The sequence below is a fragment of the Anser cygnoides genome, chromosome Z (genome assembly GCF_040182565.1).
Source record: "Anser cygnoides isolate HZ-2024a breed goose chromosome Z, Taihu_goose_T2T_genome, whole genome shotgun sequence".
Lineage (NCBI taxonomy): Eukaryota > Metazoa > Chordata > Aves > Anseriformes > Anatidae > Anser > Anser cygnoides.
Window position 1 is genome coordinate 81,926,856 of NC_089912.1, and position 14,456 is coordinate 81,941,311.

The following is a 14,456-nucleotide window of genomic DNA, read 5'->3' on the forward strand; positions in this document are numbered from 1 at the left end:
CTGGGTGTGCCATTTCCAGCTGAAGTGTGATAAAGACACAAACACATGAGCTGTCCCTCACCAACCCTGACCAACAGCTAGATTAAAAGAGCCACTTGCCATAATTTACAACAGATGAGGATCAAGATCAAAACTGTCTTCCAATTGAATAAAAGTTTTTGTATTATTCTCTTAAGTCTGCAAGAAAAGGTTCTTCAAAGATGGGTATAAAACAGGAAAATAGACTACTATCTACCATAGGCCTGTCCAAGAAATGCTGTAGTCCACTGCTGGTATGCATTACTGAAGGGCATGACAACAAGCTGCATTGGACATGCTGTTCCAGAACTGAACTATGTGAACTCAGGAACTAGCTATCCTGAAGAATTTTACTCGAAATGTAACACAAACTGCAGATTTGCAAGAAAAACAAGTGACTCACTTCCATCTCTGCCTCCTATACTTCTTTCCAGCATTGAAAGTAAACTAACAAGTCCCTCATCATAATGTGACTGTCTTTCCCACTGCTTTGATTAAATTAAAACACAACCAAGTGTGTGAAAGTTGTTCCTCCAGTTCCCTGACAGAAGGAGGCTTGTGTTAACCAGCATTCTGAGGCTAGGGCACTCGCAGTCTCCCTCTATCACCATCACCTGCATTGACCCACCTATAAACTATGATTAACTTAGCAACCTCATTTGACTTGATCTTGGACATCAATTATTTTCAGTGTCTTTCGTTAGCGTTCGTTAAATTGGTCCAGTGGTGCCCCTTTGAACTTAACAATGTTAGTAATATTTAGTAATGTTTTAGAGACCTTTGAATAGGAAGTTTCTTCTTCCTTCTCTTCCTGGAACAACACTGCCAGACTCCATTACAACTCTTAACAAATAGGATGTCATGATCTGAACAGGCAAGTACTTTTTTTTTTTTTAAGTAATTTTCATTTTATTTCTAAAGGTTTGTTTTGTTTTGTTTTGTTTTAAATGATAGAAGGGGTCTCATTGGAGCCCATAAGAATAAACAGCTACTGGAAGTCGGTTAAGTTGGTTAAGGTATGTGTTCTTTACCCAGTGAACCACAACATCAGGAGGCTGATGTGAACATCCAGACAGTTACTTACGATACGTACCCTTCAGCTGTTATAATATGGGGAATCCCACAGACAGCAGTTACGGTCTATAGTGTTCATGAATACTTGTGCAATTTTACAGGCGTACCCCACCTATATTCAAGTACCTAATAAACTATTTTCTCAGATAGATAGTTCATTATTATGAACTCTGAGAAGCAGCTTTTCAGTATTGAAAAGGCAATCTCCAGCCTTTTGTTTCTCAAAAATGGGTAAGAGAAAATAATAGCTTAAACCACCATGCAGCAAAGCTACTCTCAACCTTACTATGTGTTACCTGTTACAATTTCAAACTCTGAAGGTATTTAAATAGATTAAATAGATTTTATTCAGGCAACATGAATCATTACATGAACTTAGCCAGCATTGCAGAGCTGAACCCTGAATGGTTTTATTCTGGCATCTGCAAGAGATTGTTTGCATAGGATGACAGAAAATGAAAATGTCTGACTAATTAGATTCCACACAATATTCTCATCACCTGACAAGGCAGCTCCATGTCTAGACAAAGCCAGCCTAATTAGAATTAATAGCCTGGCAGTCAAAATCATTTGTAACAATGTGTCAGCTTCCTTAGCACCTTCAAGCCAATAGAACTGGAGAAACTCAATTACTCCTAATTATCCAATGTGCATATAAGATGTACAGAGATCATCAACCCTGACACTGCTGACTGACATACAAGTAATAGAAGAAAACTGTTACCTAAGGAAGCCAACTATCTAGGCATTCTGATTATCTTTATCTTGATAGCACTGTACAAAGCTGTCTGTGACGGGTGTAGGTCTTTTGGGGCCCAGATCTCCTGGATCCTTCCTCCATAATGGATTCTCAGCATGAAGGAGGGTAAGCCCTTGAGGATGAGGAGATCTAATGCTCTGTTTGCAGCGTTTGTGGACCACCTCTGAACTGCCCGACTTCTGGAGGCTCCAGGGCACCGACAAGAGAGGGAAGAGGCTGCAGGAGAGGAAAGTCAGGCTGACAGGCCAAAGGAAAACCTTTTTCTCAGCTAGGAGGTGTGAAAGGTCAGCAGCTCCCTTCAAGTTGTTTCACAGCATGGCTGATTAGGTAACAGTCATTTGACTTTGATTAAAATATATGGAAGAGCTCCGCTCTGGCTGGAGGCAATTCTGACACCCCCAGGTCCCCTTGCACTGCATCTGCACAGTGGATTTGAAGAAGACTGCATGCAGGAAGGGGGAGGAAATGAGGGAAGAGCAGCACAAAACTGCTTATAGACAGTGACTGATTTTATTGGGAAGTCCCACAGAACGAAATGTGCTCCCATGAGAGCAGCATGTTACATAAAAAAGATACTTTCCACTTACTTATATTTAAAGAAAAAAGGAGAAAATAGAATCATAGAATCATTAAGATTGGAAGAGACCTTCAAGATCATCTGGGCCAACCATCACAGTACTACCAATGTCACCCACTAAACCATGTCCCTAAGCACCACATCCAACTTTTCCTTGAACACCCGCAGGGACGGTGATGCCACCACCTCCCTGGGCAACCCATTCCAATGCCTGACTGCTCTTTCTGAGAAGAAATGTCTCCTAGTTTCCAACCTAAACCTCCCCTGGCGCAACTTGAGGCCATTCCCTCTAGTCCTATCACTGGTTGTCTGAGAGAAGAGGCCGACCCCCAGCTCCCCACACCTTCCTTTCAGGTAGCTGTAGAGAGCAATAAGGTCTCCCCTGAGCCTCCTCTTCTCCAGACTAAACAACCCCAGTGCTCTCAGCCGCTCCTCACAGGACTTGTGTTCCAGGCCCTTCACCAGCTTCGCAGCCCTTCTCTGGACATGCTCCAGGGCCTCGATGTCCTTGTAGTGACCAAAACTGAACACTTGACGTGTGGCTTCACCAGAGCTGAGTACAGGGGGACGATCACCTCCCTGGCCGTGCCGGCTGCACTATTCCTGATCCAAGCCAGGATGCCGTTGGCCTTCTTGGCCACCTGGGCACACTGCCTGCTCATGTTCAGGCGAGCATTGATTAGCGCCTCTAGATCCTTTTCCTCTGCACAACTTTCCAGACACTCTCCCCCAAATAAATTCACAGAAGGCTGTTGTAACAATACATTTACTTTAGTTAAGCATGGGAATTAGGAACAATAAATAACCATGCACAAACAATTAAATAAATTGGGTAGCCAATCAACTAGAGAAAGCAAAAACTGGCCCTTCAGTCACCTTTGAAAAATAGCTGGAGACATCCCTCAGAAACCTGAAACTCCATCAGTTTTAGGTTATTTAAGATAAGGAATGTAAAATAATAATATCTTGCACAATTAAAAAAATGTAGGTAATAAAGCAAGTGCTTTATAATTTGAAATGATCTATTTGTTCCTTTAAATACCAATGGACTTGCTCAATGAAGTGGGAATTTAACTGTATCCGTTAAAAGATTAAAGACCATAAATAAAAAAGTAGCAATTAATTGTGTTGCCTGTTTTAAGAGGCTGGAACTGAGTTTGTCACACTCTGGCAGTCTATCAAACTCAGCTCCATTACAGATGTCTTAGAGCTGAATTGATGATGATATTCAAAACTAAGGGCATTCCCTGCAGTAGTCGTACCCTGATGAAAGGAGCTCAAACATATAGATGGCTTATGTGATTCTATCATTCTTACAGTGTGAATTACAAATGTTAGAAATGTCAGCTTAATGAGTCATGCAAGAGTCTTCAATGTTCTAAGTCACTGGATCCAATTAATTTTTAAGTGTGCTGAAAATGAACAATGAAGACTGAGAAGAAGCAATCCAGTGGTTTCCCTATACTCACTTTTTTACTTCTATTTTAAAAGTCGCACCTAATAATGCTTCCAGATAGCTATCCAAAGTCAGTTATTAACCATGACTGAAATTTCCAAGGAGCTGACAGCATATTCTCTTCAGCCTTTAAATCTGCAATGAAATGATTCTGACTTCTGTGAAGAAATATAGAAACACAGAATGCAGGTGTTCAGTGAAAGGAATTATCATTTTTTTTTCCTTTTCTTTATCCCCGTTACTAGAAAAACTAGTTGCAGAATAGATATGACAAATGTGCATTTGTCCATGACGTTGTGCATGACATACATCCATTTTATTTGCTTCATTGTACTTGGAAACTCCTTTGTTTTTGTATTGTGCTTGGCATGATGTAACGGAGTGAGTTTTGTTTCCAGTGAGTTGGGTTTTTATCGAGCACTGTGGGCCAACATCATGGCTGGGCTTGCCACAATGAAGGTGAAGGGCCACCTGTTGTTTCAGGCAGGCTCTCATCTGTTGTTCTCTAGTTTGGGATAGGTTTCATGCTGTTCCTTGTCCCCTGCCAATGTCCCTTCTTGCACCTTTTGGAGGAGGATCCCCTGGGTGGGTCTGGATTTATGCTAAGAGAAGAGAATGTGAACTGAGTGTGCTGAAGAGCTCACACACTGCCTGCCAACAACCGTCGGTCTCTCCCAGCAGAGCTGAGAACAGCAGCTTTTCAGACTGAAGCAGCAAGATGTCCCTGTACTCGCTGGTTAAAGGCTGTGTGTGGACCCTCTCCACAGGGTCTCTCCTAGTAGCACATTGGGGCTCCAGATACCTGAAAGCTCTGTGCCCTAGAAACATAAAAGCAACATCTAACTTGCATTAACCATGGAAAAACTAATCATTGGGTGCACAAATAAGCAATTGGGAGGTACTGTAGGTACACAGAAGCATTTTTCTGGACCGAGGAAGAATGAAGCGCTCAGAAGCTTCTGTCTGAATGAAGACAGTTTAATTGAATGGATTTTTAGCAAAAGCTACCAGTGGATCATCAGATTTCAGAGATCTTGAGCAATGCGGCTGGTGCCAACGCTCTATTATACTATCATAGAAAAGTGCCTAAGCTGACAACACTTGAGCCAATTTTAAACCCATTAAATATGGGGCATTTCAATGCAAGCTACCGGTTTGGATCAGCCTGTTCTCAGAAGAAACCTTTACCTTTTTGTGGTAACCTGTATGCAGAAATTATCAAAGCATGAGTACAGAAAGAGACAAAAAAATAGCTATATGCTGTCAGAAAGTATCAAGAAAATTCTGTGCTTGGAATACATAACTTTTCCAGTGGGATTGTGTTTTATGAGCCAGGGGGCAAAACTTTAGCTTTTATGTAAGTTAACGGAGGTTTAAAATAAGGAATGAATGAAAGAAAGAGAAGAGCTGCACAAGTATACATGTAAAACTGCAAAAAGTGCATGGTTTATTTATGCCACCTACTGGATTTTTCCTGAAGTATCTTTAGGCTATGTGAAGTAAACTTTGGATAGTTGTCACAGCCCTGCTGGGCTGTCACTCCAGCAGATGCTTGCCTTCACAGAGGGAGCTACATGCACAGGCAGACCGGCCGACTGCTCACACAAGTAAACGACACATGTGGACTGACATAGCTCCAGGACTGGAGATAGGGGCAGCGGTACCCCTCCTTATTCTGCTGACAGGATGGCTGTGTGGCAGAGCCAAGACATCCACAGCCCTCCAGCTTTGGATGAAAGCTAGGAGTCAGCACGAGGAGCCAGGTAGCAAGGAGTCTCACAGCTGCTGCCAGTGCCTCAAGGGAACGTGAAGGCACCATCTCATTCCTTTGCTTGACTCCCTCTGGCTGTCTCTTGGTATTTTGTTCTAACTGTCCAGAATTTTACAGACGCATTGATGTTTTCATAGGCAGTGCGACTGCTTTATCTTCTGTCCCTTACCCTTGCTGAGGTGCTGTCGGGAGGCCATAACTCCCTGGTGGTATGGTCTGTAAAATGGCCTGAGAGTCAAAAAGATCTGCTGCAAAGAAAGGGTGAAACTGCTCTGGCTTGACTCACTGTCAGGTTAAAAAAAAAAACAAAAAAAAAACACAATCAGATCCAGCGGATGCAGGCAATTCATAAGCCTGGGATATGGAGAATAACATGGAGGATTGAAGTCACATGAAAAGAGGTGTGGGTAACTGGGACACTAAATGATGTTGAGTCAATAGCATTTTGCTTTTGGCTGTGTTCAGCCCTTGCTCAGCAGGCTGCTGCAAAGAGGTGACCACAGGGTCTGTAAGTGCAATGCCCATGTTGCTGGGGCACAAAGCCAGGGGTCTATGACAGGGGCATGGAGAAAAGGGGAGAACTACACTCCTTCATGGCTAATCCATGGAGTATTGCTTTACGTTTTCCAGTTACTTTAAATAATTAAGTTTCTTCATTCAGTGCAGAATTCCAGACTATGAATTATATATTTATTATATATATATATATTTTTTTTTCAGAATAGCATTAGAAAGAGGAACTCTTGGTTTAGCCACAGAACATAGAGAAGCAATGCAATCTCATCCCAGTTTCCTTCGCACTCAGAGAGTACTTTCTGGAAGCTAAGAGGATGGTCAGTTTTTATGTGGGAAACATGCCCTGCAAGATACTGAATGGCACTCAGCCCTGCTGACTTTGGTGAAACTAATGGTCTTTGCTTTGCAGGCAGTGGTGTTGGATTTGGGTCTTCTGAATTTGTTGCCTTTCTACTGAGATGCTCAGTCATGCCAAATGTGGTGGTGGCGACATGGCTTGTTCACATCTGTCCCTCCAGACAATGATTTTGTTAGCAAATAAGACTTTTTCTAGGTGCAAGGGATCATCAAAAGACATGCATTAGCAACGCTTGAAGACTTGAGCAAAAATGTCTAAGCTAAAGGATAGCTACCAGCTAACCAAATCACAAAGCAAAAATGTCATTTGATTCTTCTTATGATATTTCACCAGAAACATTAATTACAGTTCCTTACTTCCAAAGGTGCCAGGAAATAGCAGTGATGTTTAGTCACCAACATCATTGTTGGATTCAAATTAGAAGCACCCAGACTTACGTTAAATAAATGAATATAGTTTCCTGAAGACTTGCAGGGAGATTGCTCTGATATGTGTTGGAACTGTTAACAACCATCTCCTATTCCTGCAGGAGTCCAATGGACAGCCAACCCAGTAATGCGTTTACATACTCACCAAACACCCATTTTTTAAAAAAAAAAAAGGACAAACCAGATTACACACTAAAACCATACTCAAAGTGTGGCTTGAGCTAACTAAAACAAAGGAATTCATAGTTAAAGGATTGGCTGTGTACTTGTATTCAGCAGGCACCTCATTATTTCAGTGGCATTCATCCAGAACACAAAATACCAGATTAGTACTACTAACAACTTTAATATTTTGTTCCTTACCAGTAGGTTTCATAACATTATGGATAACAGGGATCTGTGCAGTTGTCCGGAAAAGCAGGAGTATGAAATACTACTTACGTGAAAGACAGCTGAATTAATATTCATCTTGAACTGTTGCATTATTTGTATCTTGTGATTCATCTTTGAGTGTGGCTGTCCCGCTTAGTTTCTAGTGAAAAGTCATATATAAGCAGCTGGTGACCACTGTTATTTCTCCTTTGTCCATCTTTGCCTCCTTTACATGCTGTGCTTCTCTTCTCTTTTCTCATTTTTCACTCCTTTTAGCTTTTCTCTTCCTCCTCCCACCATTTCTGATGTGTTTTTTCTTCTCCTGTCTTCATACCTTGGTTTTGTTTGTTTGTCTTCCTTGTTCCGATGATTTACCCTCCTTTCCGTCTCCTCTTCCATTTGAATTTTCAATTGACTTCAAGACGATTTGCATTTGAGCGTCTGGAAATGTCCCTGTCAAGGCTCAGCCACCTGCAGAAGAACGTCACAAGCTGGAATTCCACTTTCAAGACTGACATGCTCGTTGTCAACAACTTTGGAGCCTAATCAATGCCCCTACAGGCTAAGATCTTGGATGGTTTCTTTCAGGGGTCAATTTCACTTTTCAGCATAGGAAGCTAGGAATGCTTGTTTGCATTTTTCACTTACTTAAACATTAGTGGTATACACCATCTGTTGCATAGTGAGAATATATAATTTTTGTTCTAGTAAAGGTTGTGTTCACTTTCCCCTTTTGCAGGAAAATGTGCAGTTGCTGACACCAGGAGAGACAATCCCAGCAGAGTGATGTGAGTCCGGTGACTTTAACACCCTCCTGCCAACACTCTCCAGATGCTGCCTCTGCTGCTGGTGCCTCAGTTGAGGACTATTTGGCTGCTTGAGACTGGGGCTTACCAGGAGTATTTTAACGTGCGGCTGGAAAGCTCCACAAATGTCTCCTACGTTGCACTGTGAAGTTAAAAAAAATAAATTCTTTAAAATCTATTTAGCGAATGGTAATTCAAAGTATCGAGCAAGAATGAACAGAGGCTTTCTTTGACTGGGGTTGGCATTGGTTGTTTACTGGGAGAGAGGCTCAGCCTGAGCGGAATTAGCAGGGAGATAGCTGATGTAGAAGAGGGAGAAGCTTTCCTTGGCTTCTTCCAGCAGAAATAAATTTCTACCTACTGTAACTTATTACCATCTGATATGCTGAGTCATGAAGCTGGGGTTATAGAAATCTTTATGCAATCTTTATAAATCAGCCTCACATAATCTCAGGCGCTTTCTGCTTCATCTCTGTTGAGTCACTCATCTGACAGTTGTCATTCATCTTAGATTGAGATGTAATTTAATAGTTTCATTTCGGCATGAAGATAGCGTCACCTGAAGTCGAGCCCGGAAAGATTTAAAGGTGTAACAGAGGAAATATTAATACTGTAAATAATATCTGTAGAGCTGCAGGGGTCTATAAATCACAGAGCGCCAGGCTGGAAGGGGAGCCTATGCAAAGAAGGGAAGAAAAAAGCATCTTCCTGGGCAAAGCTCTGGCCGTCTAAACCCGCACCGGAGTTACCGGCGGCCGTGTTCCCCCACAAGCACCGACCCCAGCGCCTCTGCACCCGCGGGCGGGCGGCGGCGGAGGGGACCCCGGCCCCGGCTCTGCGGCCGGACGAAGCGCCGGGTTCCCGGAGCGGGCCGGGCCGGGCCGGGCCGGGCCGGGCCAGGCACGCCGGTCAGCGGGCAGCCTCCCCCCGCCCCGCCGCCTGCTCCCGGGGGAGAGGGCTCGGCCCAAGGGGGGCGGAGGGGGCCGCGGCGGGAGGGGCGAGGCCGGGCAGCGGCCGCCCGCCAAAGCGCCAGGGGTGGCGGGGCGGGACGGGACGGCACCGACGGGACGGGACGGGACGGGACGGGACGGGGCGCTCACCCCCGCCGCCATGCCCAATGACTCCCCGGCGTTCGGCAAGCCCCCGGAGGCCCCCGGCCCCGCGGACAAGGCGGGCGGCTTCGCCAAGGCGGCGGCCCAAATGGCGGCCGCCCCGGCACCGGGGGTCGCGGCCGCCTCCGCCGCCTCCTCCGCGGCGGGGAAGAAGCTGCCGCGGCTGCCCAAGTGCGCCCGCTGCCGCAACCACGGCTACTCGTCGCCGCTGAAGGGGCACAAGCGGTTCTGCATGTGGCGGGACTGCCAGTGCAAGAAGTGCAGCCTGATCGCCGAGCGGCAGCGGGTCATGGCAGCGCAGGTGAGACGACGCCGCGGGGCGCGGCGCGGGGCGGGCGGCGGGGCGGCGCGGCGGAGCCCTGCCCGGCGGCGGAGAGCCGTGACCGGAGGACGAGAGCGGTGACCGGCGGAGAAAAGCCAGCCTCGCCCGGCAGAGGAGAGCCAGCCCTGCCCGTCCCGGACAGCCCTGCCCGTCCCGGCCGCGCGGAGCACGCTCCCCTCCGACCCGGGGGTCCCGGGCGGCCCCCAGGCGGCCGGGGGGGCTCAGCTGGCCCTGCCGACCCCCAGACCGGGCGGGCGTAAGGGGGCGAAGCTGGACTCCGTCACGTAACCCTTAAAAAAATAAATACATTAAACTTTTTTTTTTTTTTTTTTCCGCATGGAAACGCGTGCAGGAGTTAAGTGGCTGGCAGCGGACTTCTGCACGCGTCTGAATATGTATTTATTATAAAACTAAAACTCACCAAAACTTAAACACGCTTGCACCCTTCTAAAACGTTCAGAGGGGCAGGCTTTTAGTTAACATTACGTTACTTATATTGTCCGTCAAACAACTTGTTTTTAACTAAATAATTGTCCGTCCAACTAGTAGCTAGTGGCAATATTTTCCACTCCTAGTTTCAGATCCGGTATATCCATTTGACCTTATGTTAGGTGGCTCTTGATGACTTCGTTTCCAAGAAAACAATTTTTTCTTTCTATTTCTTTAAAATATTTCTACACAGCGGTTTAAAAACTTTCTTAATACTTCATGGAGAGGCTCTGTATACGCAGGGCTGCCTACAGCTTTTAACCTTAAATCTAAATGGCAAATCATTGGTGTTTGGAGGTAAACCAAACTACATCCAATTCTGCGCAGAGATAACTGTATTCATTAGTGATTCCCTCTGAAGTCACAGCTCTCTCTGATAATGTTTAACGAGGCTCTGTTAGTCCCTGTGAGCCTTATGTTGAAAACTTCATTAATGAGGAGTCCTGGGAGTGATACGGCTAACGTGCGTGAGCTCTGTGAGTGGGATTGCACATCCCGATTCACGCAAATAGAGCCCTTCAAACAGATTAATTGGAAGGTGCTAGGACTTACTGGTACAATTAAAGGCAGGGATGCCAGACCCATGGACCCGCTTCGCAGGTCGTGCGTACTCAGAACTTCACAATCCCACAAAAAATGAGTGTCCCAATGCCAGACTAAAACTCCTAGTAGCCCTCCATGAAATCCTTCCCCGTTTTTTAAAAATAATTTTATTTAATTATTCCATGCAGTTAGATTAAAATTCCTTTGAATCCGCGGGGAGTTTTGGTTCATTTAAGTAATTCCTTCCAGCTGATACCATAGCAGTCCAGAAATAGTGGATTATGCCAAAGTTACATGTGCTTTCCCTGCCAGGTGTGAAGCGTGGAATAATAAACATGGGTCCCTTTTCGGACCCCGTCAGGGAAGAGAGAACGAAGCAGGGTTTTTTTTCCCCTGTGAAGCTGTCCCCTTCTGTACAGGTAGTTCTGCCGCCCAGTAGTTCCTTTCACACCATGAATTCCTCTTTCCAGCTGGCCCTTGCAGAGGGGGCTTTCTCTTCCCCGCCTAGTATTTGAAAGTGGTTTTGAAAGCCTCCCTCACTGAACCTTATCTGTGTAGGAGCTGCACATTGAAAGTCTGTCTTTCCCCCTTTTGATATATTTCTGCAGTAAGCCCCTTCGTGCTGGTGGAATTTTGCAGGTCAAGGTTATTGGTTTGTGAAGTCAAACCAAAAAAAAGGGACTAAATCCCATAGTGTTTGCACATCTATACACTCTGTTTTGAACGTACGTATTTTACAAGCTGTCGTTAATTTCTCTGATGGTATTACACATCCGTAGTAGGAGCATATGGCTGTTGAACATGGCTAGGTAACAGAGGCAAATCCCAGAGAATTACCCAGGAGAATTCCCTGCAGAAGAAGCCCATGATCACGGTCTGCAATCTAGTACAGATTTCCATGGTTCAGATGCAGATGCAAAGCAGTTGCTATGTGGCAAGCTGCATGGTGGATAGCTACAAAGCTGCGCTGCCTGGCAGTGTCTCAGGACTTGGCATAGGTGGATGGCTGTGCAAAACCAACCTGCCTGTTCAGGTGAGGCAGAAGGGGTGCGCTTTACCCTCTGAATCTTCAGTAAGCATTGCATGTGGCTTGTTTGCACCCATGTCCAGAGTTTGCATTGTCTGTGGGCTTTGCTAATGCAGACTAGGCTCTGGAGCAGCATCAGTGTTGGGGAAGGAGTGGGGAGCTGCTGCTGCACCAGACGTGGCCAGCTACATGCAATGTGTGTGACACTTGATGAAGTGCTTGCAAGGTGGTTCCCTGCCTTCTGTGTGCCTCTGCCAGAAAGCTTTCTGTGTGTACTGTACCGTGTATTGAAATTCCCTTGATTTCCAACCAAGAGCAAGCAAGGCAGCCCAGCAGGCTTGGACAGAGCAACAGATTGCAAGTATAAGCACTCATAAAGAGTTATCTTGTTAAGATGAAGAGGCACAGCAAGCCTGAAAGGTGATTTCTTATCCGCAGGAGCTGTTTATCAGCAGAGAGGAGTGGGTCTATGCTTTTGTCAATATCCTTCACCCAAGAGCAACTGTATTGCACGAATGCAGTCAGCCTTAATGTGACCTCATTGGAAGAAGATGGCACCGGCATTTCATGGGTTTGTTCACATATGCTTGGGTGGAAAAGTGGTTGCTTTTAAATAGGTTTATGATCTCTTTTATATCTTCCTGTATTCACTGTTTGGATCATGCTGTCAACACTTTAGAAAGTACCAAGAAACAAAAACAGCCTTGAGTTTGAGTCTTGCCTGTTGCCATTACAAATTGTGCTCAAGTCAGAGAACATGCCCTACATCTGCCTTCTTGTTCCCAGGTTGCACTGAGAAGACAGCAAGCTCAGGAAGAGGAACTGGGAATCAGCCACCCAGTACCCCTGCCCAGTGTCCCAGAGCAGTTCATTAAGAAGAATGGTGGTGGGAGCTCTTGTCTCTTGTTGGAAAGCAGCAACCCTACACACTCCACGAGTACAGCAACAACAGCAACTAGCACGCCATCAGGTAAAGTGCTGGGAGAGATCAGCTCGCTGCTTGGGGCAGGAGCTGGCATTAATTACACCTGCCTGCTGTTTCACCTTCTTCCCCTGTCTACAGTGGCAGTGTTGTGGAGTCCCCTTTCCAACAACTCTATTGTGCTGTTGGCATGGTTAGTAAAAGGGAGGAACCCAGCATCAATCTTTCATATTTTATTTTGTTATTTTTGCTTGAAAATCAAAATAAATTTGAATAAGACTAGCACTGTGTTGAATTTCCGGGGGTGTATACCTTCAGGTGGTGATTTACAGGGAGCTTTTCCCCTTTCTCCTCAAATATTTTTCCTTCTGTGCTTCTGCCATGGTCCTGGCAACTACTTGTTGACTGGCTCTTTATCTTCTTCAAAACTGAAGCTAGGTGTGTAGGTAATGTCATTAGCTCTGACATCAGAGAGTTGCCTCCTGTATGTGTCTTGATGTGGTGGTACATCAGTTCTGTGTGGCTGGGTGCAGAGCTTATACCTGATAGATAGAGCAGTTAAATATATACGAAAATGAAGATGACATCTTTGACTTCTGTTGTATAGACAGGAAAAGGAAGAAAAAAAAATTAAAGGAAAAGGAAATTTAATTAATTTTTTATCATCTGTACTGATGCCAATAACACAGGTAAATACACATCTGGCTTTAAAAAAATGCTTGTAAAGTGGACAGTGCCTTGCATTAACTAATAAAAGGACAGCACATAGGTGTGTCTGTCACGCAGCTCTGTCTTGGAGGCCATTTAAAGCCTTGTCAGATGGATTTGTTGCATCTGTTGCAGACAGGCAGTTTCAGGCCAATAGAGAGGAATTTCTTTGGGAAGTTTTGTTGATAAAACAATACATAGCTTTTTGTTTTTTTGTTTTCATTATTGCAATCATGTTACTGTCACCTTTGAATCAACACAGTCACTGCTTTTGTATTTGGGTTACTGCGTGCTTTATCTATAGTGATGGAAAAAACTGACTAAAGATTAAAGTAGTATATTCAGTAATGTATAGAGATGCCGTGTAACTCAGAACAAGAAAACCCTTGCTTGTACAGAAAGGCCAAAAACTGAAATTGTCTTACTGTCAACAGAATTTGCATAAGCTTTGATCTTAATGTTTTCTAAATGTCCGTAGTTATTTACTTTATAAGCTCTACTTTAATATTTTTTATTAAATTGAATTAAATTATGATACTTTAATGAAAACTACTAATTAAACAAGTTTTATACAATCACATGCTTGTATAAACACTTGAAAACATGAAAATCACTAACTTTAAAATCATTTGAGTTCACTTTTTTCTTTTAGTTAAAGTAATTGTAAATGTTTTACAGCCATTGTTTTTTTACTGTAGATTTTTGTTAGCAATTCAAATACATTGTTTCTCAACCATTTTACTGAATAACTGTGTGTAGGTGACAACGTTTAAAATACACAGCTTCATCTCCAGAGAGAAGATTTGATTCCAGGCACAAAGCAAGGCAGGGTCAGCTTTGTTTGCCAGAAATGAATGAATGTGGGAACGAATACGAAGTTGAGTTCGTAATTTTGTTTCTAGGCACCCAAACGGAAATTGAAAATTGTGCTTAGCCTTTAAGCATCTGCAGTATGTGAAGTTCTGGCCCAACTAATTTTGGTAGTTTCACCTGAATTCTGTGTAACTACTCGTGCATATGAATTTAATGCCACCAGTGAACATGCGTGCAGGCTCTGAGGCTGCCTGATGACAGAAGCTGCTGTGTGTTCAACTAGACCTTTAGAGCAGCTTTATCAGGTGTCAGAATGCAGACTTTCGGATTTGAAAATTCAATTTTTATGGTGAGGAGTTCCACTTGAATTGCAGTGTGCATTTT

At 44.3% G+C, this 14,456-nt stretch overlaps 1 protein-coding gene across 3 annotated transcripts in view; it reads left to right on the forward strand.

Moving 5' to 3' along the window:
- Positions 1-9,159: 9,159 nt before the first annotated feature.
- The window catches only part of DMRT1 (doublesex and mab-3 related transcription factor 1), a 61,546-nt gene continuing 56,249 nt past the window's right edge, over positions 9,160-14,456 (forward strand). The window contains exons 1-2 of one of the 3 annotated variants that reach the window (XM_048051715.2): positions 9,160-9,549; positions 12,416-12,599. In XM_048051715.2, coding sequence (XP_047907672.1) covers positions 9,247-9,549; positions 12,416-12,599 — 487 coding nt within the window. In that variant the 5' untranslated portion in view covers positions 9,160-9,246. The remainder of the gene's footprint in view (positions 9,550-12,415; positions 12,600-14,456) is intronic. The other 2 variants (XM_048051717.2, XM_048051716.2) reach the window with 2 other exon arrangements.